The 26,899-nt window shown below is 46.7% G+C and overlaps 1 protein-coding gene and 1 long non-coding RNA gene across 2 annotated transcripts in view; one reads left to right on the forward strand and one right to left on the reverse strand.

Annotated features, from left to right (window-relative positions):
- Nucleotides 1-5,625: 5,625 nt before the first annotated feature.
- On the reverse strand, nt 5,626-8,482 carry TBCC (tubulin folding cofactor C). Its single transcript, XM_025890578.2, has one exon. It carries the CDS (start codon nt 8,432-8,434, stop codon nt 7,271-7,273), a length of 1,164 nt encoding a protein of 387 aa, XP_025746363.1. The 5' UTR covers nt 8,435-8,482; the 3' UTR covers nt 5,626-7,270.
- Nucleotides 8,483-8,561: 79 nt separating this feature from the next.
- LOC141374791 (uncharacterized) overlaps nt 8,562-26,899 on the forward strand; it is a 28,001-nt gene continuing 9,663 nt past the window's right edge. Inside the window, exons 1-2 of the long non-coding RNA XR_012381910.1 lie at nt 8,562-8,591; nt 22,510-22,598. This is a non-coding gene — a long non-coding RNA (uncharacterized lncRNA). The remainder of the gene's footprint in view (nt 8,592-22,509; nt 22,599-26,899) is intronic.

Raw genomic sequence — 26,899 nt, forward strand, 5'->3', positions numbered from 1 at the left:
ACAGTCTTGGGACCCAGAACCCTCAGGCACCAGCTATTGGCAATATCCTGCAATAGTCCACAGGGGCACAATAAAAAGAGAGAGATGGATGGTCAGTGCCCCCTGTTACACTATTGTTACTTAAAATAATAGACAGTGCTATTTGGAGAAGATTTCTGAATTGCATAATCACTAGCAGCACTTTTTATAAAGTCCCCAGGGAGATATATTTGTCATGTAGCTGCCGCCAGACCGACCAAGTCAGTGTTCCTTATTGTCAGTCACACATCATCAGGCTACTTCAAGTCTAACCCATCTTTCCTAGAGATGCAATGTTATAAATTGTGTTTTTTTTTTCTTTTCAGATTTTATCTTAAGTAATCCCTGCACCCAACGTGGGGCTCGAACTCAGAACCCCGAGATCAAGAGTCGCACACTCCTCCGACTGAGCCAGCCAGGTGCCCCGTAATGCAGGAAACACATTTAATACCATAAAAACACCAAAATTGAAGATGAAGAGAAGTGAAAATCGAGTAGGCTGCAAATATATAACAAACATAAACTAAATATGTATGCAGCCAAAAAGCTAAATTGTTACTGTTCTTGTGGGGGAAATTTTGTGCACAAGCTGGATTTGCTAAGTGTTCTTTTAATTTTTTTCTTTTTTTAAAGATTTTATTTATTTATTTGACAGAGAGAGACACAGCGAGAAAGAGAACACAAACAGAGGGAGTGGGAGAGGGAGAAGCAGGCTTCCCGTGGAGCAGGGAGTCCGATGTGGGGCTTGATCCCAGGACCCCAGGATCATGACCTGAGCAGAAGGCAGACGCTTAATGACTGAGCCACCCAGGCGCCCCTGCTAAGTGTTTTTAAACTACAGCTTTGGGGCACCTGGGTGGCTCAGTCATTAAGCGTCTGCCTGCCTTCGGCTCAGGTCATGACCTCAGGGTCCTGGTATTGAATCCCACATAGGGCTCCCAGCTCAGCGGAGAGCCTGTTTCTCCCTCTCCCTCTGCCTCTCCCCCTGCTCATGCTCTCTCTCTGTATCTCTCTGTCTCAAATGAATAAAATCTTTAAGGGAAAAAAAAAAACACTGCAGCTTCAGTGGAATGTTTTTGGTAAATGTCTATAAACATTCTCATTGCTCAATGACCTTAAAAGTCATCAACATTCCTGTCATCTTTGTCAGAAATTTCCTCCCCTCCCCCTCCCCTTCCCATCTCCTCCCCCCTCCCCTCCCCCCTCCCCTCCCCTCCCCCGCCCCTCCTCTTTCTTCCCCTTCCCTCCCCCTTCCCCTCCCCCTCCACTCCCCTCCTCTCCTCTCCTCTCCTCTAAGCTCTACGCCCAATGTGGGGCTTGAACTCACCACCCCAGAGATCAAGAGTCACATGCTCCACCGACTGAGCCAGCCAGGCGCCCCACCCTGTTCTTTTCTTGTAGAGCTCATTCTGTGGTCTTTCTGAGAAGTGTTTCCTCTGATGTCTCATCTTTTCTTGAACGTTTCCAAAGGACAATGACTTTGCAGAAATCATTGAGTTGGAGGCATACTGGATTCTCTGTATCTGATTATGCTGGATATGCATTCTAAAGTGTTGTCATCACATGAATGTTGGCTGAATTGGCCTACACTTTCCACTCTCTTTAAATCTTTCCCTCAAAACCTGTGCCTACCAGAGAATGCAACTTGACCTCAGGAAGACTAGCTCATTCACTTTTCTTTTTTGCCCTATTATCTTAAAATATCATGCTTCTTTTTCAGAGTAACTGAGGGAAATCCCAGAAAACTTCCCAAAGGAGGTGACATTTGGCTTGTGCAAAATTTTGGCAAGTGTACATGGACTCAAGTGTGGGAACTGCTTGAGAAAAGGCCAGGAAGTATGGCAGGTGTTTGTACTGAATATCTTCCATTGGTTCCTCCAAATCCGTTCTTCATTTTTCTCCACCCTGCGCTGCGTCCTGGGAGATGACCATTAGGGACTGCACCAACAGACTTCCTTGCCCTACAGTTTCCGGTTGGGCTCAGCCAATGGAAGGCACCAGCAGAAGAGAGTGGCAGTTTTTCATTCCCGCTGTGGCGCCATCCCTCCACCAAAGGCCACAGCTCCTGTCAGGTAGCATTCTCTCTCTGGGTTCAGGGAACAGTTTTGTCCCTTCGGCCCTAGGAGTGCTAACAGGTATCACACCATCTCTTACTGCTCTTCCTAAACTCTACCCACAGCTTTGAAAGAGCTCCTGTATTAAGCTCTTCTCAAATTATCCATTTTGAGTGTGCCAGGTCCCTGATTGATACAGTGTGTTTGATGAATGGATATTAGTTCAGACTAGTTGGAGCATGAGGTGTGTGTGATGAAACAGCAAAACATCATGTAGGAACAGTAGGCTGAGAGCAGATGGTGAAGGGGCTTGTCTTCCAGGCCAGGGAATGGGAACCTCAGAGGGTTTTAGACGAGGAGTGCCATACTTTAAGAAAACTAATTTGACAGCTGTGTGTAGAAGAGTTTAGCAATCAGACATGGGGAGAGAAGTTAGGAGATGATTACAACTGCTATTACAGGAAGATAACACTTTGTAATTATCAGATTGGCAAAGTGCCAAAGATTTGATAGCACAGCACATTGATAAGGATGTGGAGGAATAGTGCTCTCAGACATCGCTAGTGAGGGCATAATCTGATAAACCTCTTTGGAAGGCCATTTGATAATATCTATCAATATTGTAAATGAGCATAAGCTATTGATCCAGCAATTCCTCATCTAGGTACTTAACCTACAGATGATATTGCACACATGCTAAATAATTTATGTGTAAGGCTATCCATTGTAGCATTGTTCTAGTGGCTCAATATTGGAACAACTGAAATGTCCATCAGTTACAGACTGGTAAACAAGTAGAGCACAGCCCATGGCATGGACTACTATGCCGCAGTTAAAAAGAATGAAATGACTATATGTACTCACATGGAAAGATCTCCAAGTATAATGTTAATGACAAAGGTAAGGCGCCTAATATTTTACATAATATGCTTCTATTTGGGTGGGAGGATAAAAGGATATTTTGCACTTAAGTTTGTAAATGCAAAAACCAGAAGAATAAAGGAAACAGGTACAGGATGGCTGCTCTCTGAAGAGAACTGAATGGCTGAGATCAAAGGAAAGGAGATTTACTTTTTATTCTAATCTTTTTGTATCTGTGCATAAATTATCTATGTTTAAAAAATCCACGGCACTGCCATCTTAGACCCAAACTTCTACCTTGATATTAGTTCTAAAAATAAGACTATGAATAGCTTTCTTGGTGAAATAACACAACTGAAAGGTAGTCAACTAAAAAAAAAAAAAAAAAAAAAAAACTACTTCATAATAAAGCATTTGAATTCCTGAGCAGAACGTTGAGCTTGTTTACCAGGTAAGTAAATGGCCTTGAACTGTCTTGCCTGGCCGTGTCAGTTCTTAAAGTTCAGACTAATTACAATATCTGAAAAATTGGAAGGCAGGTCTTTGAATAGTACCTGCATCCTTCTGTGACTGTTGCTAATCCAAGTAGGTAGTGGGCAGAGCTGTCAATCAGGGAATTCAGCCCCTTGGATGGGTTGATACAGTGGCTTACCTAACGTCTTTTCTAAACTGGAGAGATTATAAGGCACCACCCATTCAGAGCTCTCAGTTTCTCTATCAGGATTGTTCTTTCATTCGTCCTCATCTAGGCAGTACCCTCCAGAAAGGAAGACCACATGCTTGCTTGTCATTGCATTCTTAGTGCCCAGCACTGAACATGCTCAAACATCAGCTCAGTTGAATTGAACATGGCTTTCCGCGTCATATTGCCCCTGCCCTTCCCGAAAGTTAAGCTGGGTAAGTAATTGACCCCTCATCTCCCTTCATGTTAATTGCAATGGCCAACTTATTTTCTTCATAAGAGAAAAAAAAATAGTCAAGTAGTGTGACTGAGTTTTCGAGTTGGTGATGAGACTTTCAAATTAAATGCAATTTAGTCATCTAATTTCTGTGATACTAGAGTAATTGCATGTTTTCTAAAACACTGTATTACCTTGTAACATTACCCACAGAAGTTGAATCTTCACATCTTGCTGCTTTAGTTCATTTCCTAGTTAATACAATTAAAACTTTTCTTGGCAATAACTCTTGCATTTCAATCAGAACTTCAGGATTAGAACTTCTATGTAAATTGGCCATTTCTCTATTCTTATGGGGTTGAGACTCTGGAGTGATGATACAATTATGTAATACCATACTGAATTATGTCTAACATAGCCAATCATAAATTTAGTTTAATAAACTGACTGCTTGACTAATGTGCAATTTTATTGCTTCCCTAGACGATTTTTTAGAAGACTTTAAAAAGATTTAGAGAGAGAGAGTGGGGGTGGGAAGAGGGAGAGGGAGAGAATCTCAAGCAGACTCCCCACTGAGTGTGGAGCCCAACGTGTAGTTCCACCCCCACACCCTGAGATCATGACCTGACCCGAAATCAAGAGTCCGGGCTTAGCCCACTGAGCCACCCAAGTGCCCCTCAGTGTTATTTTTTTAAAGATTTATTTACTTGACAGAGAGAGAAAGCACGAGCAGGGGGTAGCGAGAGAGGGAGAAGCAGGCCCCACCCACCGAGGAGCGAGCCCGATGTGGGACTCGATCCCAGGACCCCGGGATCATGACCCGAGCCGAAGGCAGACGCTTAACCATCTGAGCCACCCAGGCACCCTGTGTTTATTTTTTATGAAAACATATGGTTATTACATTTATTGGTACACTATGCTAGCATTGTAATGACCATTATTATGAAATTTGCTTAATAAAAACTTACTAACTCTAATCAATACTTCTTTAAGTTACCTCTATGCCCAGCATGGGGCTTAAACTCATAACCTGAGATCAATAGTCAAGAGTCGCATGTTTTACCAGCTGGGCTAGCCAAGCACCCTCCCCACCCCCCATCAATGCTTTTAATTCAGGGGTGTGATTTTTTTTTTTTTTGTCAAAAAAACCCCATCACAGTTTAAGTCTAGGGAAAACATAATAATGTCTAACTTTCTGAAATGGCAGAAAGACTTGAGAGGACAGGATGAATAGGCAAGATCTGCTGAGGACAGAACTGACATGATTTGGAAGTCTGATGTTACAAACTGGCCAGCTCAGGGACCAGATGCAGACCACAAAAAAATGTTTTGTTTGGCTCATACAATGTTTTTAAAATGCTTAAATTTGTCTGCCAAGTCACCTGGTCCCCCACTCCCTAATGACTTTCTCCCAACAGCCTAACTGACGTTACCTGCTTGGCCCTCGTAATGCCTGGAGAAGAGTGACAGCTTTGAAAGAAATATGGAACTTGGGAGGGAACGAAGTGAAAATGGAGATTTTAAGAATGTATGAATTTGACAGGCAAGTGAGCCCACTGCTACAGAACCGTACACATAGGTTCAGAGTTGCAGCTTTGGAGAACATGCATACAAAGAAGCTAAAGGCAAAACCTTGGGCATCACTCACATTTAAGGGCTGTGAATCACTGGAATCATAACTGAAAGGGAAAAAGCTGTTATAGGAGAAACAGGGTAGAGCAAGCTATGGTCGAAGAGAGAACTTCAAGAAGAGAGAGGAAGGCTCCGCTGAGATGAGCAAGCATCAACAATGGTTCAAACTGCCATGATTCTGTGCTTTTATTATCTAGTACAAACTGCAGGGATTTTTTGGATGCAACTACTTAACTGTCCTGTGAAAGTTCAGTCCACAAATAGGAATTGCAAGCCCATCAGTGCCGTAAGCATGGTTTTTTTCCTGAAGTGTTTCTCCTTGGTGTTAAACTATCAGTCTTTAGGAGAATAGCCTTACAATACCAGTCCTAGTTTCTTACGTTACCAAGTGGTTGAGAATTTCATTCCATGTTGTCTCTTTTTATTACCAGAATTCATTCTCCTAAGCAATAGATTTTTTACCCCTTTTCTTTGGAGATGTTGCAAATTGTGAAATGATTAGGATTGCTTCAAGTCAGCCAATAGTTGAGGAAAAAAAATTCCAGATTCACCTCCAGCTAAGGAATAGAGCTTGGCAGGCCACATTTTTCACCGGCCTCAATTATGCCTGGGTGACTCTACATTTGTTCACATATCCTAAAAGCCACCTTAAGTTCTTTTCTGGAACAAGATAGAACATAGAAATACTTAAGGTATTACAAGCACCTTAATACTTATGGTCATTATTAAAATCATGTCTGCAGTTACAACGTCACTAAACCCAAAAAAGCTTTTTGCAACTTAGAACTTTCCACTTAAGAATAATGGGTGATAACATTGAGTGGAATGCCAAATTTTTAATAGTGGAAATTTATAGCAAAATGAGTGGAAAAAATGAAGATTCGGCTAGATGTTTTTGTGAGGATATGTAGCATATTTATTCCTGGGAATTTGGGAAGAGCAATTTGCCCTCTTTAACGACTTTGGAAGCTAACTCAACTAACACTATTCAAAATCACTATGTTACATAGTGGGCTCTGGAGCCAGACTAACCTGGTTTCAAATCCCAGTCCACTTGAGCTGTGTGACTCAGGCGACTCACCTACCTCACATGAAAAATGGTGCTAAAAGAACCTACCTCCTAAGATTTTTTTGGACTTAAGTCATTTTTACATGAGTAAGGTGTTTAGAACAGTGTCTATGACCTTCTAGGGGCACAAAAAAAAGCTGGTAGCTATAATGATTTTGGCTTTACAGTTAGTAAGACTCATGAGCCTCCTGGGGTCGATGCCAAAACTTTGGATCCAAACAAGTCCATGAGTAGCTGGATTCCAGAAGCCCAAGCTAATGCGTACCTGAAGACCAGAGTCTTTCCACCGCCCTAAGTAGTACCTATGGAAGTCAAACCTTCAATTCAAGAGCTCTCAATTACTAGTATTTTGCACAGGTTTGATACCATACTTTACATTAACTGGCTCCTACTAGAGCACTACTAAGTTCACTTATTAAATATTTACAGTTATCATTGTTTTCAATACCACAAATTACTAATAACAAACACCCACACTTTTCCTCTTATTGCTTCAAACTATCATAGTCAAATCAAAGCTACTACACGTTACCAGAATAGCAAAAAGGCTTCAAAGTGTTAGACCTCTCGCGAATTTAATGGGAATCACAAGTAGGAGCTTATTACAATCTCAAGCCTTAAAATACTGAAAACATACAAAGTATGAAAACAATTAAGTAAACTCCGAGGTCCCATTAGCAGGAGTCGGTCCCACACGGGAAGTATTTGGTAGGAGTGAAGAACACAGTGACAACTGCTTAGTCCCACTGGATCACTCGCTCTTCTTCAGGAAGAATACTCCAGTTTGGGGAGGCCATATCCCGGGCCAGCCAGTTGAAATCGTCGACGATGTTCCAGTTATTTTTGCTTCTATCTAAACCAGAGCCCTCGAAGTCCTTGTCGATGCCCGGGTAGGTCCAGGTGTAAGGGGCGAACTGGATCCCGCTGCAGTCCTCCACGATGGCCCTGCTGGTCACCTGCAAGAAGATGCGGGTGTCTCTCGTAGTGTGTACGCGGAGCTGTTGGCAGGCCACGGCCAGCACGCAATCACTGCAGTCCTCCAGGAACACCGAGGTGGACACCGGGCCGCAGAGCAGCGTGCAACTTCGGGCTTTGGCCAGCCGCAGGGTGTTGGGATTGCCATACAGTTTGATGGTGCATTTGCTCAGTTCGGTCAAAAGGACGTCGCGCTGGTGCAGTTCCTCCGCCCGCTTCTCCAAGACTTGGGACTCCACATTGGAGAAGCCGAAGACAAAGCTGGAGCCGATGCCTCCCTCCTCATTCAATGGCGGTGGGGAGGCCAGGATGCCTTCCGCGGCCGGGGCGCCAGGAGCTGCGTCGACTTTGGTGGCCGAAGCAGCGTCCTTCCTCCGGGTCTTGAAAGCGAAACGCTTCTTGGGCTGCAGCTCCTGGCGCCGCTCGGCCAGGGTCGCCTGCAGCCGCGTCACCGTCTCTTGTCCCTGCCGCAGGTCGTAGGCGGCCAGGAACAAAACCGAGTCGTTGAGAAGTTTCTGCAGGCCCTGGAGCCGAGCGGCCGCCTCCTCCAGCTGCTCCCCGGATTCCCCGCTCTCCAGAAGCTCTTCTACGGCCGCTCGCTCCCGAGCGAAGGCGGCGGCGAAAAAGTCGCTCTTCTCCTCCTCCACCTCCTGGTTCTGCCGCTTCTGCTTCCGCCTTTCCACCTCCAGCTGCCGCTCTTGTTCTCGTCTCTGAAGCCGTTCAGGCACCAGGCTCCGGTCCCGCTGCGAACCCATGGCCCCGTTTGCCGCGGGGGCAGAGCAACCAGCACTCTCCATCTTGACGTCAATCTTCCTTTCTCCTACCTTGCTTCCTCCGGGCGCGCCCTCCGTGAGGCCTCCCACCAACGCGTCCTCTGATTGGCCGGACACGCTTACGTCAGCCCCGGCCTTATTTTCTTCGCCCATTGGTTCCTCCGCGTCGGAGAGGGCGGGGATATGAGGCGGGGCCGAGTGACAAGGGGGGTGGGGAGACAAAGGTCCTTGTGGGTGGGTGGGGTGGGAGACAGGAGGGGGAAGCTTTTTTTCCTCTTAAAGGGGCAGGACTTATATCCGGGATTGTGGGGTGAGTTGCAGCAGCGGCAGCTGCACATGTGGGTTTGTTTATAAGAACAAGGTTAGAAACTCGCAGGCCTCCCCCTCCCCCCAACTCCTCCCTACTACCCCCTTACAGGCCGGAGATCCGCTACTGGTGGGGGGAATGTGTGCGTATCGTGGGTGGGGGGACAGGTAGTGGTGAGAAAGATGGACGGGGGGGGAATATTGCACCGCCCGGCCCGCGCTGGAGGAAGCGGCAGCTGGAACAGCTGGCTAGGGAGCCGCTTGCATGCCTCTAGTTTTTTCTTTTCCCTTCCACCACCCCCTTCCCCAACCCATTCCTGCCGCCCCCAAACCCTCGTTCTACCCGCCTTCCCCTCTCAGCCGCTGCAGTTCGGCGTGGCCTGGGCTCTCCTGGATTCCCGCAGGCACTTACGGGGGCGGGAGTAGGCGAGGGGCACCGGAATGGGAGAGACTGGGCTTCTCACTGGAACCGGGTTCCGGGGGCCCAGGGGCTGTCTAAAAACGGATTACTATTTTTTTGGCCAATTGCTGCAGTCGGGGGGGGGGGGGGGGGGGGAGGGGGGATTCCACCCCCCCCCCCCCTCTCCCCCCCCCGCCCCCCCCCCCCCCCCGCCCCGCCGCCTTCGCGGTCACTCCCTCCGCAGCTGAGGGGGTGAGACCCCAGCCCCGGGCTCTGCGGCTCTCCGTGGGGCCGTCTGTCTTTAGGAGAGCCTTAGGGGGAAATGTTACATTATTTCTAGAGGTGGTGGGAGGGATTTGTCACCGGAAGTGAATGAGGCTACCCGAAAGTCCGGAGCAGCCGGAGGTGTGAGTGGGCAGTCAAGTCGGCGCAGTCACGAGCAAAACGCCGGGCAAGCGGCCGGCTCAGAGCCGAGACGCCGCCGGCTGCGGGCGCGTGGCCGCCTCGCGTGCTCCGTGCAGCCCGCCGAGCGCGGGGCGCGTCTTTGACCCCGCCCGCCCTGCCAGGCTTCGGTTTTGCTCTCCACCGCGTTCCCTGCCTCCACTGTTTCTAATTGGGGTATTTGGCCAAGAAACTGTCACTTGAAATTTCACTGATATATCTGCATCTTGGTGCAGAGAAAGATGGGAGGAAACGAGAGAATTAAGACTCATTTCCAGATTTTCACGCCCCACTCTCCTCCTTCCCTTCCCATTTAAAACGACAAAGCACAACACATAAATTCCTGTATTTCTCCACTGAAAGCGAGCGAGTACAGATCACAGCGCTCGGCAAATTGCCCGAGGGGATGGGGGGTCCCGTGTGTTATGTGTGTGCAGTGGATGGGAAGCGGGAACTGGGTGCTGAAGATTTTCTGTGCTTGTGTTTGTAGTATATATTATTGGTTTTGGTTTGCTTTGGTTCGTGTGCAAGCTGGATGAGGCTTTTTGCTTTTTGTGAGGTTTGGTTCTGAGGCTGGTGAATGAAATATAGCTGGTTGTCTTGTCTAAGTCATACGGGGGAATGCATTAGCTGCTTTATTTTATAAAGAGTTGATTTAACCAAGGAAGGTTTAAAGATTTATTTTGCTAGGGGAACAACAAAAAACAAAAACTTGACCTGCCTTCCTTAAGTTTTTCAGCAATTGAAACTGTGCCACTCAAATTAAGAAAGTTTGTAGCCAAACAAGGTTTACTGGAGCTGCAGGTGCGTGAGGCAACATTTTTGTATTAGCCATAGTGAATCTTTGGGTGGTGGTTAGTGTCTGTTATTAGAAGTGGAATTGAACGTCGTTAAACCTTCCCAAGAAGTTCATTTCTGCCCCCAAACAGGCTTTGGCATAGAGGCCAGTAGACTTTGGTAGTTTTGAATATTTTAAGTTGGGTAGTTCAAACTTTTATGAGAAAAAAGAGGTAAAGGACAAACAGAGGACAGGTCAGCCTGTTGACCCCGTGTGTTGAAGGCAGTTTCAGAGACTGATGTGGAGTCTGAGTGGGAATGGCCAGGGGTCAGTGATGCGGTCCTCATGAAGCATGGGCTTGTCGGTTCTCCACAGCCGCCCGCACAGCTGCAAGCCAAGGTTAGGTGGTCAGGATATGAAGGTGAAGCTACATTTCTATGTTCACAAGCAATAGGAGGGTGGAAAACCTCTAGCAGTGCCAGACTCTGTTTGGGTCTTTTTTCTGACAATTGAGGGCAGTCATCTCAGTGTGCATCCTTGAAAGGGCTCCCAGCTCCTGGGAGGGAAGAGCCTGTTCCAGTGCAAGGAGAGAGGGTGACTCATGACAACAGTGTGACATGTGGCAAAAGGCAAGCCGTGCCAGAGCTCCAAATCCTACTTTCAAAGAGCTTGTGAATCAAGGACTGCTGCTCTCTTTTAGACATCTTGAAAGAATCCTAAGGTGTTCCAGACTTTAAAAATTATTTAACATTTACGGTTTATGGTTCCGTTTGTGAGACTGACTTTTTAACATCTTGAACATTTCAAACATAGTAAAGGGGACAGTGAAGGGGATGGGTACTCATCACCCAGGCTTCGACAGTTACCAACTGACTGGTTTCTTCCAAAACTCTGGCCGCTTACACACCCCATCACCCTGATTATTTTACAGCAAATCCCAGACATTGTAATACTTCATATGCTACAATCTATACATATTTCAGTATGTCTCAAAAGGATGAGGACTGCCTTTTTAAAACATGACCACATACCATCACAGTATTCCAAAAATGTAGTGGTATTTTCTTATTATCATCAGAGTTCTAGTCTATATTCAGATTTCTTTGATTATCCTATAATTCCCCCCCCTTTTTAAGTTACTTATTGACTAAGGATCCAAAAAAGTTCCCCACAATGTGTCTAGTTGATCTGTTCCTTCAATCACTTTAATCGCTTTTAAATCCCCACCCCCACCCCCCAACAATTACTTTGTTGGAAAAACCTGATCATTCGTTCAGTAGAGTTTCCCACAGTCTGGATTTTGCTGGTTGCATCTCCATTCTGTATTGGATGTTAAGTATTTGTTGTATTCATTTGATCTTTGTTTTGTTTTGTTTTATTTGACAGAGGGAGACAGACAGCGAGAGAGGGAACACAAGCAGGGGGAGTGGGAGAGGGAGAAGCAGGTCTCCTGCTGCAGGACTCGATCCCAGGACCCTGGGATCATGACCTGAGCCAAAGGCAGACGCTTAACAACTGAGCCACCCAGGCGCCCCTCGTTTGATCTTTTAGTGTCATAAGTGAATGTTTATGTATTAGAATGCCACAGGAAATGAAAGCTGAATTTTAGCACGGAAAACAGTCTTTGGGTATGGCTGGACAGCCAGGAATAAGGCCTCTTGCCATTCTGTGGAGTTTTTCGGCGACCCTGTGTGGATGGGAGATACCAGGCAAATAAAGAGGTCCAGACCCTGTTTTCTTGTAGCTCCGTTCCAAAAAGGAGGTGGCATCTTTCAGCAAACACTGACTATATAGTGGGTATAAAGATTTTATTTATTGATTGATTTGAAAGAGAATGAGAGAGAGAGAGAGAGCATGAGAGGGGGGAGGGTCAGAGGGCAAAGCAGACTCCCTGCCGAGCGGGGAGCCCAATGTGGGACTCAGCCAGGGACTCCAGGGTTATAACCTGAGCCGAAGGCAGTCGCTTAACCAACTGAGCCACCCAGGTGTCCTATATAGTGGGTATAAAGCATTCATTAAAGAGCTCTACATGCCAAGTATCTAACATTGGGCAAATTTTCCAACTTAGTTGCTGACTTTTCTGACCCCGAAAGAGGACAGCATGAAGGCTGTGCAGTCCTTGAAAGGCTCCAGGTCGGTCTGGGAAGCAGGACAGGAGCAACCCCTTCCTTCCACCTCTGCTGCTCCCCCCCCCCCCCCGGCTCTCCTCACCTTCAACCCTCTTCAGGTTTCTGGAACGATTTTCATCATTGTACACCCGATGCCGTTTATGAATCGAGCATCAGTTTATGAAGCACTTGCTGCGCTCCCCCCCAGAGCCCACGGATGCCCTCAGGCTGCCAAGGTGAATGAAGACAGACAGAGTCTCCTTCCTCCTTGGGGAGGGCTAACTGGGCCATATAAGAAACAGTAAATACTCTTAAAATGTTCACTAGATACTATTTTCTGTTCTGCTTACTGCATTTCAGAAATACTGATCAAGCCCTCTTAAATTAAACTGCAGTTTAAAAATGCCGTATCAGCAGGAGAGGGTGCAGCTGTAGGTAAATTTGTATGTTTGGTAATTGGCAGATGAGTCAGATGGTTTCTTTTTTTTTTAATAATTTTTTATTGTTCTGTTAATCACCATACATTACATCATTAGTTTTTGTTGTAGTGTTCCATGATTCATTGTTTGTGCATAACACCCAGTGCTCCATGCAGAACGTGCCCTCTTTAATACCCATCACCAGGCTAACCCATCCCCCTACCCACCTCCCCTCTAGAACCCTCAGTTTGTTTCTCAGAGTCCATCGTCTCTCATGGTTCGTCTCCCCCTCCGACTTACTCCCCTTCATTCTTCCCCTATCTTCTTCTTCTTTTTTTTTTTCTTAACATATATTGCATTATTTGTTTCAGAGGTACAGAGAGTCGAATGGTTTCTGTGTGCTCTGTAAAGTAGGCAGTGAGGTCCTCTGCTGGGTATGGGAGGGAAGGGAAGGGGGTGTCTAAAAGTGTGGGGAAGGTTTGGAAGCTCTATGGGAAGAGGATCAGTATGTTGCCCAGAGAAGTGGGGCTGGGTGGTGCGGACGTTCAGCACGCACTTGGAAAATGAATGAGGGAATGACTGAGAACCTCCCAGAGACCAGTTCAGGGGAGGGACATGGGGTTTGGGGCAGGCCAGAGGAAAGAAGCTGGTATTGAGAGCCTGACCCTCGGAAGGCAGGGAATCCCCCTTCTCCTGCCTGGAGAAGGCAGGCAACTTCTCCAGAAGAATCTGAGGCTTGCCACCGGCAGTCCCTCGTGCATTCCCTATAAGACTCTTCAGAAACTTCTTTCACAGGGCGCCTGGGTGGTTCCATGGGTTAAGTGTCTGACTTCAGCTCAGGTCATGATCCCAGGATCCCAGGATCAAGCCCCACGTTGGGCTCCCTGCTCAGCTGGGAGTCTGCTTCTCCCTCTGCCCCTCCCCCTGCTCGCATGCGTGCTTGCTTGCTCTCTCTCTCAAATAAATAAAATCTTAAAAAAAGAAAAAGAAAAAGAGTTCTGTCACTTCCCAGGAGCCCCACTGCCTGACAGCAGATGAGCTTACCTACTCTTCACAGAGGAAAAAGCCCACCAGATGAGAACCTGAACTTGCCTCCCATCTCAATTACAACTTGTGAAGATCCACCTCTTTGTCTTTCCCTTCTCACCCAAAGCAAAGCTGTCCACCTGAGTTCTGTATCCCTTCCCCCTCATGTTCCTAGGACCTTCAGCCACAACTCATCCTCTCTTCCTTCAGGATCTTTCCTCTCTCTTCTTAAGCATCCCATCCCAGCCAGTAGGTTCCCTCAACTTAAAACAATTTTCCGTTTGTCCCATCATCCACCAAAGTGGATGCTCTAACTTTCTTCCTTCTTTTAACAAACTTTTTACACTATTCTATTTTTTTTAAGATTTTATTTATTCACTTGTCAGAGAGAGAGAGAGAGAGAGAGCAGCAGGCAGGAGAAGCAGGCTTCCTGCTGAGCAGGGAGCCGGATGCGGGACTCAATCCAAGGACCCTGGGATCATGACCTGAGCCGAAGGCAGACGCTTAACCAACTGAGCCACCCAGGCGCCCCATTCCGTTTTTTGTTTTTTGTTTTTTTACTGTTTTCTTTTTTTAGAGAGAGAGAGAGCACACCCAAGCATGTGCGTGCACAAGGTGGGGGGGGAGGGGCAAAGGGAGAGGGAGAGAGAGAATCTTAAGCAGGCTCAACAACCCAGCTCAGAGCCTGATGTGGAGCTCCATCTCACGACCCTAAGATTGTGACCTGAGCTGAAATCAAGAGTTGGATGCTTAACTGACTGAGCCACCCAGGCGCCCCTACACTGTTCTGTTTTTTAAAAACAATTTTGGGGGGTGCCTGGGTGGCTCATTCATTAAGCGTCTACCTTCTGCTCAGGTCATGATCCCAGGGTCCTGGGACCGAGCCCAACATTGGGCTCCCTGCTCCGCGGGAAGCCTGCTTCTCCCTCTCTTACTCCCCTTGCTTGTGTTCCTGTTCTCACTGTGTTTCTCTCTGTCAAATAAGTAAATAAAATCTTTAAAAAAAAAAATGAGGGGGTATAGGTAATTAGGTTAATCCCCCCCAGCTTTACTGACATTTAATTTGATATGTAACATTGTGTGAGTTTAAGATATACAACGTGATGGTTTGATATACATATATACGTATTGCAAAGTGACCACCACAAGAGTTAGTTAACACATCCAGGTTAGTTAATATATCCATCACCTCACATAGTGTGTGTGTCTGGTGAGAACTTTTAAGATCTACTCTCATAGCGACTTTCAGCACACAACACAGTATTGTTACCTATAGTCACCATGCAGTATATCACATCTCCAGAACCTGTTCATCTTATAACTGGAAGTCTGTGCCCTTTGACCATCTTCACCCATCCCTCCACCCCCTGCCCCTGGCAGCCGACGGTCTACTCCACGTTTCTCTGAGTTTGGTTTTAACCACAGGGTTTTAAAACCGTAACCTACCTTTGCTATGTCTGGTTTCTCAGTTATCATCCCTCCTTAGCCCCTTCTCATACGACTTCTGCCTCTGCCACTGTATTTGAAAGTGAGTTGCTCTCCTCCCTCCTAACTTCAAACCCATTGCTGTTTGAAGCTCGAAGAGCTTCAGTGCCTCTTCTCGAAGCCCGGCTCCTGGTTCTTAGTTCCCTGCCCATCTCTGGTCACCGATGCTTCTTGGCTCCTTCACAGACTTCTCTCCACCGACCCCTGACACACCTGTGAGGCCAGGATTCTCTCCTGGTACCCCTCTTCCTATCCCTCTCGCCTCCCTGCCGGCTTAGCTTCTCCTAGAACTCGTGTCCTTGTGCTGACCTCCCTCCAATCCCTGCCTCCTCCACCTTTCTCGAGACTGAGCCCGACCCTGAACTGCCAACACCTTTCTAGATATTGCCAAGTAACTATTTACTATCCTTGGAACTATCTTCTACCCAAAATACCTCATCTTAAAAAAAAAAAAAAACTGCCCCATCTGAAGTAGATGGCCTAAAATGAAATCCTCGGTGCCCCAGTGATGTCCTTCTTCTCCTATATGTAAGTTTCAGTCCTTTGTTGCTGCATAACCATCCCAAAACTTACCAGCTTAAAATAACAATACTTTATTATTTCCCACAATTCTGTGGGCTCAGCTGGGGCTGGAGCCTCCAAGACAGCCTCCCTCGCAAGTCTGGGGCCTTAGTGCTGGCTGTCGCCTGGTGCGCCTAGCTTCTCCTCCTGGTGGCCTCTCCCTCACTCTTGGTCTCTTAGCATGCGGTGGTTGAACTTAAGCTTTGCGTGGTGACTGGTTTCCAACCGGGCATAAGCAGCGGCCACTAGGCCTCCTAAGGCTCGGACGAGAATCGGTACAGTGTTGCTTCTGGTGCGGTCACTTAGTCAAAGCAAATCACAAAGCCAGCGCGGATTCAAGGCAAGGAGAAAGAGACTCCACCTCTTGATGGGTGGAGCAGCGGGCCTTTAGAGAGGTGGAAGGAATTGACAGCCATCTTTGCGGATAATCCACCATGCTATATACATAGAAATCGTTCTGCTAACTCTGACGTGGCATTCACCATGTGCCAGGCAATGGCTGAACATTTACATGTATTACCTCATTCAGTCTTAACATTCCTGTGAGGTAGAAACTACTACTATCCCCATTTAACAGACGAACAACTGAAGAAGCGACAGTGACTTCCTCAGGACCAAGACCTAGTAAGTTGGTGGAGCTGAGATTTGAATCGAGCCAGCCTGGTTCCCAAGTCCAAGCTTTTAACCCCGCCTGTCTGATTGTGACGCCACACCCAGCTGTGCTCCGACCCACATCGCTAGGCTCCCAAGCAGAAGGTGACAGTGCCTCGTTCTCCCTCCCGGGCCCTCATGGTCTGCAAGTGCTGTTCTGTCTCTCTCAGTTCGGAGCCCTCTTTTCAGGCCTTGGCCCTGTCCTCATCTTCTTTTCCCTGGGCTATTGTTCTAGACTCCCACCTGATTCCCTACCCCGTGCCTCCTGGCATTCCCCCAGCCCTCCAGGCCTCAGCCAGTGATTACCCTAAAACTCAACTGATCATGTCACTTCACTGAAAACTTCTGCTGGCTCCCTGTTGTCTAAATACTGTTCCAATTCCTTAGTGCTGATACCAGGCCCTTCACAGCATGTTGCAAGTGTACCTCCCCAGCTCCATCTCCCACCATAGCCTTTACTCCCGCCACATGACACTCGCCATAACACACCAACACAGCATGCTGTCCCACTTCCACTTACTCATACCGCGCTTACTTAATCAGCACCCACCATATGCTAGGCACTCTGCGAGGGGCCACACAGACAGGGGCCCCCTCTGAGCTTACAGCCTAAGTGATGGATACAGACAATGTGGTGGGATATATCCTATAATGGAGGAAATCTTGGGTGCTAAGATCACCCATGGTAGCCTAATCCAAACCAGAGGAATGGGGTGTGTAGGCGGGTGTCCTTTAGAAAATCTAAGCTGGATCCTAAAAAATGAGTGAGATCTAACCCGGAGAAGGGGGAAAGCAATCACTCATCGTTCCTTTCTGTGGATATTCATGGAGCACCAACTATGATCTGGGCACCGTTCTAGGTGCTAGACATCCAGCAGTGAGAAAGACAGACAAGAAGTCCCCAGCTTGGTGGCCAGGAAGCTAGGAGAGCTTTGGTGTCTGCCTCTAGCAACAGAGGCAGGGCAGTAAACCTGGACATGAGAAAAAGTTGTGTTCCACGAGAGCAATGTCCTCCACCCTGGCCACACATTCGTACTCCTGGGAGGCTTTCCAGCATCGGCCAGAATCCCTGGGAGTGGGACCTAGGCACTGGTGTTTTCTAAAGCTCCCCATACGGTCCTAGTGGGCAGCCAGGGTTGTAAGCCACCCTGTTAGAGGACCTGTAGCACATTGAAGCTGGAAGTGGTAATCAGAGTTGAGGTTAGCATAGTGAGCAGAGGCCAGACCACCAAGGATCTCGTCAATCCCGTCAGGCACTTTGGACATAATCTTGAAGGCACTAGGAACTGGGGAAGGATTTCAGCAGGATAATGACAGAATCAGATTAGTTTTCCTTTCTCCTTCCCCACCACCCCCCTTTAACAAAGGATCAGGCTGGATGCTCTGTGTGGATTGGATTCTCTTGGAGCAAAAGTAACCTGATACCAGTTTGGAGGCTGTTACTGGAGAAGTGGAGGTCCTGGGGCAGGATGAGGAGTGAGGAGAGAGAAGGAAAGGTTAATGTGTGAGAGATTTAGAAGACTACACAGGACTCTGACTCAGTAGAAGTGAGGGATAAAGGAGGGCAGAGAGCTGTGGGAGGTTCTGGCTTGAGGAGCTGGGTCCACCGTGATCCTGGTGCAAGAGACAGTGAACCAGGAAGAGCATGTTTGGAGAGAGAGCTGGTGGCTCCATTTGGGACCTGCTGCTTGCTTCCTTGTCCTGCTGCCTGTGATCCTCTGCTTAATCTCCACCTGATGGCCCTTGCCTCCCACTAGACCTGTTTTATACACCTCTCCTCGGAAGCCTCTCTGGATTCTCCCTTCCATTGGCTCTGGGTGAACGCCTATCAGTTTGTGAGGTCAGTGTCTATTTACAGATATTTATTCTACAGCCTGGGCTTCTCCAAGCATGGATGTGTCTTATTCCATGCTGTCTGCTTAGCACAGTGCCCGGTACATAGGAAGTGCATGATAAAATGATGTTAAATAGACAAGTTAACGGCTAAAGACCTGGGCCGGGAACAAGAGCTCTCTTAGGACTGTGATTAGAAGTGGGTCGGGGCTTCTTGTTCTCATTTCTAGGGAAAGGGACAGACAGAGTCCAGGGGCAGAGGAGGGTATTTGCTGAGCTGATCAGGAAAGAGACTGAGAGGCACCGAAGCTGTTGACTTGTAGATAGAGTGACATTATTGTCAGCTATCTAAATTGTCTTTTGAATATAGTTTCAAATTCCTTTTCTGGCAAAGGCATATACATCTTTTAAAACTTTCCTGCATCTGTCCTTTCTCTTACATCTCTTCCCGTCAGTGAAGTGGGGTGATGGTAATAAGAGGACAGATCTGAGCTTAAATTCTGATTGCTAGCTGTGTAATACTGAGCATGATACATAACCTCTCTGAGCTCAGTTTCCTCCAACTGTAAAGTGGGGATAAAGAAAGATGTATTTCTCCCAGGATTGTTGCAATGTTAAATAAAATAATGTGTGGGAAAAGTACCAACTATTGGGCCAGACCTATAGTAGACCCCCAACTGTTGCCAGGTCCCTTTCTGCCTGCCAGTCCCTAGACCTTTGTCGCGTAATACTTCCCAGCCCTCAAGGCGAATGGTGGAAGCAGAATTTGCTATGTGCATTATGACCATCTCAGAAAAGGCCCTTCAATGTCCAGCCTTTCTGCAATTCTGGGGGATATTTGGGCAGATTCTACATGTAAATAGTGCTATAAAAGAAAACCAGAGAATCCTAGAAAGAGAGACCTGGGCAAGTTCTGATGAATCCTTTAATACCTGGCTTATAGTTTAAGGAAAAAATAAGGATATATGGTGATTTCTTTTTTTAAAGATTTTATTTATTTGACAGAGAAAGACACTCAGCGGGAGAGGGAACACAAGCAGGGGGAGTGGGAGAGGGAGAAGCAGGCTCCCCGCCGAGCAGGGAGCCCAATGCAGGGCTCGATCCCAGGACCCTGAGACCCTGACCTGAGCCGAAGGCAGACTCTTAACCGACTAAGCCACGAGGCGCCCCTGTGGTGATTTTTTTTTATGACAATTAATTCAGTTTAAAGAATTATATTAAGAAATCATATCATTTTTCTTTAAGTATTTCTTTTTCTTTAAGATTTTATTTATTTATTTGTCAGAGAGAGAGTGAGTGAGCATACAAGCAGGGGGAGTGGCAGGCAGAGGGAGAAGCAGACTCCCTGGTGAGCAGGGAGCCCAATGCGGGGCTCGAACCCAGGACCCTGGGATCATGACCTGAGCTGAAGGCAGACGCTTAACCATCTGAGCCACGCAGGCGTCCCTTTAAGTATTTCTTTTATGACAGCCTTTCTATCTGTGAAATCTTTACCTTGGGGAACCACTGATCTAATCTTATCTCCCTTTACAGATAAGGGAGTGTAAAACAGTTGTATGTTATGTAATATTAATGGAATGTGCAGTATTTTCTCAAACACTAAACTCTTTGTAGACATCATAAGGGCTGTGGTTGTGTCTCCTATTTTTTGGACCCCGTAATCCCAGAATGTAGCATCATGCCTGGCATGGGATGCTCACAATAATTATCCGTTGGAGGAATAAATGAATTGTTCAGCCCAGGCACTCTAGAATTCTAGGGTTTTTATGTTTTTTTCAAGGTTCAAAAACCAATTTATTTTTTTATCATATATCTGTATAAAGTTACTATTTAAATTCTAGTTAGCATACAGTGTAATATTAGTTTCAGGTGTACCATATAGCAATTCAACATTTCCATACAACAGCCGACAGCCGGTGCTCATAACAACAAGCGCCCTCTTTAATCCCTGCCCCCAGTTTCCCCCATCCCCCCACGTCGCCCCCTGGTAACCATCAGTGTGTTCTCTATAATGAAGAGTCTGTTTCTTGGTTTGCCTCTCTCTTTCTTTTTTTTTGGACCTTTGCTCATTCATTTTGTTTCTTAAATTCCACATATGAGTGAAATCATATGGTATTTGCCTTTCTCTGGCTGACTTATTTGACCTAGCATTGTACTCTCTAGCTCTATCTATGTCACTGCAAATGGCAAGATTACATTCTTTTTTTTTTATTTGGCCGAGTACTATTCCATTGTATATACACCCCCTCTTCTTCATCCATTCATCAAGTGATCTACACTCGGGCTGTTTCCATACTTTGGCTATTGTAGATAATGCTTCTACAAACGTCAGGGTGCATGTACCCCTTTGAATTAGTATTTTTGTATTCTTTGGGTAAATACCTGGTAGTTCGATTGCTGGATCATAGGGTAGTTCTACTTTTAACTTTTTAAAAAAAGATTTATTTGTTTATTTTAGGGGGGGGTGAACGCACATGAGAGGGAGGGTCACAGGGAGAGGGAGAGAGAATCTCAAGCAGACTCCCCCCTGAGCGTAGAACCCAACTCGGGGCTCTATCCCATGACCCTGAGATCATGACCTGAGCCAAAATCAAGAGTCGGAAGCCTAACCGACTGGGCCGCTCAGGCGCCCCTCTATTTTTAACTTTTTGAGAAAGCTCCATCCTGTTTTCCAGAGTAGCTGCACCAGTTTGCATAGAATCCTAGTTGTTAATGATATTTATTTTTATTGATGGAGCCAGTAGACTCCTTGAGGGACTCTGTTCTCTATTGCCCAGCAGGGCAGGTGCTCAGCGAGTGATTGAGCCCACTAGCCATGCAGAGATCAGACATATCCAAGAAAAGATAACCCAGGAACCTGAATGATAACAGGAGCCACCGTGTACTTCCCTTATATTACCTCCTTTAATCTCCATGGTAACCTTGCCAGGACCTGTTTGTGCTGCACATCATACTTTGAAGCAACAACAATTTTAAGATTCTGTAAAAGATATTGCTGAATTTTAATTCCTGAACAGATGTGAGTTTTTAATATAGATTCCGAACAGCGGGGGTGAGGGTAAGTGGAGGTAACTTTTCTGCTTCAATTTCTTTCTTCTTCAGAGTAAAGGGAATAGTGTGACCCACAACCTTTTGAGATTGTTTAAAGGCTTTTGTTGAAATGCTTGTTTATTAAAATGCTTTTAAAGTGTCCTGGCAGTTGAAAGTTAAATAAGAAGCAAAAAGTTTACTCCTGTCAACTCTTCTGCCTAGAATTTTTAAGCTCCTCTTTTTTAAGTAGGATTTCATTATTTGCCATTAAATGCTACTTTTCTGTGAAATACTATAAACTACTGTTTTCACACCATAAGTTCCAATGCAACAAGGTCATGCAATCCATTTAGTGGATGGTGGTCTTTTAAAAATGGCAAAAGAGATGGGGTGCTTGGGTGGCTCAGTCAGTTAAGCGTCTGCTTTCGGGTCAGGTCATGATCTTGGGGTCCTGGGATCGAGCCCTGCGTTGGGCTCCCTGCTTGGCGGGGAGCCTGCTTCTTCCTCTCCTTCTGCTTGCCATTCTGCTTGCTTGTGCGCTCTGTCAAATAAATAAATAAAACCTTTTTAAAAAATGGCAAAAGAGGGGCGCCTGGGTGGTTCTGTCGTTAAGCATCTGCCTTCAGCTCAGGTCATGATCCTGTGGTCCTGGGATCGAGCCTTGCATCGGGCTCCCTGCTCAGCAGGAAGCCTGCTTCTCCCTCTCCCACTCCCCCTGCTTGTGTTCCTGCTCTCGCTATCTCTCTGTCAAATAAATAAATAGAATCTTTTTTAAAAAGTGGCAAAAGAGGGGCACCTGGCTGGCTCAGTTGGTAGGCCTTCTGAGTCTTGATCTTGGGGTTATAAGTTCGAGCCCCATGTTGGGTGTAGACATTACTTAAAAATAAAATCTTTTTTAAAAATGTTGGGTGCTTGGGTGGCTCAGAGGTTGGTTAAGCATCTGCCTGTGGCTCAGATCATGATCCCAGAGTGCTGGGATCGAGTCCAATGTGAGGCTCCCTGCTCAGCGGGAAGTCTGCTTCTCCCTCTACCCCTCCCCCTGCTCATGGTCTCTCAAATAAATAATCTTTTAAAAAATGTCAAAAAGATGTCAGAATGCATTGTGTTGCATAAATGAGTTTATATTACATGCATATGTTTTATGGATACACATACATGACTTGCAAGATAAAATGTATTTCTTTTTATAGGTTACAGTCAAAAAACTTTGAAAAGATGGTTTTGTTGGGGCGCCTGGCTGGCTCAGTCAGTAGACCTCGCAACTCTTGATCTTGCGGTGGTGAGTTCGAGCCCCACATTGGGTGTGGAGCCTTTAAAAAAAAAAATATATTAAAAAAGAGGGAAAGATAAGATGGTTTTGTGAATGATGCCTTGACATTATGGTATTCAAATTATACATCGGCATGGATGAAGGGACATATTTTGTGTCATTATGAAGAGATAGGAGTAAGGAAAAATGGATGCTGAGCTAATTCCTGCAAAATGCCTTGTCAGGTGGGAACCTGTTTGTGCTGCACGTACTTCCTATTCCTTTCATTTGTAAAAATACTGAAGGCTTGCTCATAAAAAGTGAAAAATTTGGAGGAGGGAATAATGGCACATAAAGTTTCGGAATGTGCGTGTGTAACAGGCTACAGTATGAAGCATTTCTGCCTCTTACAGTTGTTGAGTTCTACTCTCTGGAAGGGTCCCCAGTGGTCCCTCTCCTGTAGTAACTTGAAATGTGCTGAGGCACGAATCTGCTGAGTACATCCTAGTTGGCCTGTGGGTAGGAAAACAGTCCTTTAGCTCATGAGTGAGCCACGCCCCCTGCCCTCCATCTCCATTTTTTTCTATTCGTTGGGGTTTTTTTAAAGATTTATTTTTATTTGGGGGGAGGGGCAGAAGGAGAGAATCTGAAGCAGACTCCCTGCTGAGCGAGGAGCCTGATGTGGGACGATCCTGAGATCGTGACCTGAGCCGAAACCAAGAGTCCGATGCGTCACCGACTGAGCCACCCAGGTGCCCCTCTATTCTTTGTTTTAAGAATATAACTCCCGTAAGGTAATAAAAAGTTTGTTCCCATCTGAAGAATGACCATGAAGTGAAAGGTGAAGCCCCACCAAGAAAGACAGCTTCTTGACAAAGGTGTGACTCCCCCAGAAAGCCAGAGTCACTGCAGATCCTCGCGTTCCACAATCTGGCGGCTCCTGGAGGTCTCTGTAGGTCGCTCTGGTTGGCGGTTAGGGGTCTGTGCCCTGTGCTTTGCTGCCTTTGTAGAGCCTGTGGGGTGAGTATCGTTTTGAGGCCATATTCATTCACTGTATAGCCTCTGAAAGACAGAAAGTTAGTGTGTAGAAATTTTCATGTTTGCTTAAAAAGAGGAGAAATTATTTGTTCTTTCTATGGGCTGTGTTTGGTTTTTGCTTATTGATCAGTGCTCCTTCCTCAATGGCTTTGGGAACGACTGTGTAAAGTTCTCTGAGATTACTGAAGTGGTTTTGCTCTTTAGGATTCCATGTTGTCTGTCTCTGGTTTGCTGCGAGTTGAGGCCTTCACACAACTCTGGAGGGAAGGACAGTTGGGGACAGGACGGGGGTTGTCAGTGGACAAATCAGGACCAGGTTCTGCTTCCGCCTTCACATGTGGGTGCTGACTCTTTTGAAAGAATTACAATAAAGTCACTGATGGGCTGACTCATGTGCCCTTTCTCTAAAAGACATAAACTGAATAGCTGGAGGGGGGAGGGTTCAGCCCCTCCACGTTCTCCAGTGTTTTTGACCTGAAGTGAGCATTCTGTAATGTGCCTGTAAGTCACAGTTGCAATGTAGAAACGGGGAAAGACGGGAAAAGGGGAGAGGCACGTTAGTTTATCAGGATGCGAGAAATTGTGCCTCCTTTTTTATTAAAAAAAAGTTGGGCTGGGATTCATTCATTGCTGCACTACAGATGTCACCAGGAGCCTGCCTCCACTCTCTCAGCTCTGCATAGCAGAGGCTAGGTGCGCATCTTACCAGTGGTTAGGTCCGGGGAGAATTTGTCCCTACAGCCCCAACCGACTGTAATCAATTTGGTGGCCATTTGTCGAGTGCCTGCTACCTCCCAACAACCAGCTAAGTGCCTTGACATGTTCCTTTAGCATGGAACATTGATGGAAGATGCTATAGTTGGTCCTGGGGTGAGCGGGGCTATAAATATGAGCAAAGCATAGTCCTCGCCTTCTTGAGGCTCATGATCCAGGGGTGGAAATGAAGATGACTAATTATAAGTCAAGCCAACCGCAGTGTGTGTTATAAAGGAGGGAGGAAGTTCTTTGGAAGTACAAAGGGAAGAGGGAGGGGGCCAAAGAGAGGGCTGAGGGAAAATGAGCAGGAAGGAGAGGTACCCAGGGGAAAGGAATGCCAGGGCCGTGGCAAGAACATGAGCAGAGCTGGGGCGACACCAGTAGCATTTGAGGAACCCGGAGCAACACTATGTGGGAAGAGCGGAGAGTAGTCAGAGGGAACAGAAAGGGATGTGGTGGACGAGGGGCAGGAGCCCAGCGTCATCATTCCAAAGGCACAGGGGCCCCCTCAGAGGTTTTGAGCAGGGAGCGAGGCACGAGATTTGTGTATTAAGAAGAGAAGTTGAAGAGAATGGATTGGAGCCGGGGAGGTTGCCTTCTGGAAGCCGCTGCAATGGTTCATTGGCTAAGTGACAGGGCTTGAACGAGGCCAGTGGAAATGAAGTGGAGGTTACTCCAGAATGATTTGTACCCGAGAGCCAGTCTGTGAATTTATAATGGGCATGAACCTACCCAACCACTGGAGTGATTAGGTCAGCTGGCCAGAACACAACTTTTAAAATTGAAGTACATTAATAATCAAAGGATTACTTGGTGAAAATGGAGCTAAGGCAGAAGGAGGTGGATGGTCTGAAAGGACCTTTTACTCAATCTGTAGCCGTTTTTGTAGAGCAGTAATAATAAAGCTTAATCTCTGGTGGGATACTTGGCCTGCCGCAGATGGAGGAGCTGCTCCCCTGGCCAGCGCTAGAGAGAGGCTGGTGGGCAGCATATTCGAGCCTCTTTTGGTTGCAAGAGAGGGAACTCACTCATAGGAGAGCAAGTAAAATGGGGAATAGTTCTAAGGAAGGAGAGTCTTCCAATCCAAATGCTAGAAAGGCAGCCAGGCCTCATGGGGCTTAAATATCATCAGGCACTTTCTCCACCCCTCTTCCCTCCCTCCACACCCAACGAGAATCTCTTCTCCCTGACACCCTGGCCTTCCTGTTCCCATCCACTTGCATGGACCCCATTATAACTGCTCCAGAATGGCAGCCTTGACCCTTAGTCTTTCCATCCATATTGTCTCCTCCCCACAGCTGAGCCAGTTTCTGTGTCCCAAGTACTAACACAAGCAGAGAGGATCCAATTGGTCCAGGTCATGGACCTTTACCTAATCTAGTTAGGTTGAAGATGGGACGTGATAGATTGTTTGAGGAAAAAAAAACAAAATGATGGTAAACAATGGATAACTCTACTATGTTGGTATTAATGTTCAGCTCTTCCAGACTATGAATAACCCAGTATATGAGTCATGTATGGCTATATAGCAAAGTGCCTCAAAATTTAGCAGTTTGGGATGCCTGGGTGGCTTAGTCGGTTAAGCGTCTGCCTTCAGCTCAGATCATGATCCCTTGGTCCTGGGATCGAGTCCCACATCTGGCTCCTTGCTCAGCAGGGAGCCTGCTTCTCCCTCTGCCTGCCACTCTCCCTGCTTGTGCTGTCTCTCTCTGACAAATAAATAAATAAAATCTTTTTTTAAAATTCAGCAGTTTAATTGTTTTAAATTTTTTTAAAGATTTTATTTATTTATTTGAGAGAGGGAATGAGATAGAGCATGAGAGGGGGGAGGGTCAGAGGGAGAAGCAGACTCCCTGCTGAGCAGGGAGCCTGATGCAGGACTCGATCCCGGAACTCCAGGATCATGACCTGAGCCGAAGGCAGTCGCCCAACCAACTGAGCCACCCAGGCACCCCAGCAGTTTAATTTTTTAAAAAAGATTTTATTTATTTAATTGACAGAGGGAGAGAAAGAGAGCACAAGCAAGGGGAGGGGCAGAGGCAGAGGGAGAAGCAGACTCCCCGCTGAGCATGGAGCCCGATGTGGGACTGATTCCCAGGACCCTGGGGTCATGACCTGAGCTGAAGGTAGACGCTTAACTGACTAGCCACCCAGGTGCCCCTAGCAGTTTAACTTCTATTTTTATTTATTTTTTAAGTAATCTCTATACCCACCATGGGGCTGGAACTCACAACCCTGAGATCAAGAGTCCCACGCTCTACCTACTGAGCCAGCCAGGCACCCCCGAAATTTAGCAGTTTAAAGCAAAAGCATTTATTGTATCACAGTTATGTGGGCCAGGAACCCAGGAACAGTTTAGCTGGGAGTTTCTGCCTCAGGGTCCCTCAGGAGGTTGTAATCCAGCTGTTCTCTGGGGTTGCAGTAACCTGAGGGGAGGGGAGGGGTGGGTGATGTGCTTACACAATAGGCAGAAAGCCTCGGGGCCTCTCTGTTGGCTAGAGACCTCATTTCCTGGCCAGTGGGTCTCTCCACAGACC

This window comes from Callorhinus ursinus, unplaced genomic scaffold (genome assembly GCF_003265705.2).
Source record: "Callorhinus ursinus isolate GAN/ISIS: 27379988/994484 unplaced genomic scaffold, GSC_fseal_2.0 scaffold22, whole genome shotgun sequence".
NCBI classification, from domain to species: domain Eukaryota; kingdom Metazoa; phylum Chordata; class Mammalia; order Carnivora; family Otariidae; genus Callorhinus; species Callorhinus ursinus.

What these genes read in the sequence shown, in the direction of transcription:
- TBCC (XM_025890578.2), bottom strand. Translation starts at nt 8,434, where the DNA reads ATGGGCGAAGAAAATAAGGCCGGGGCTGACGTAAGCGTGTCCGGCCAA.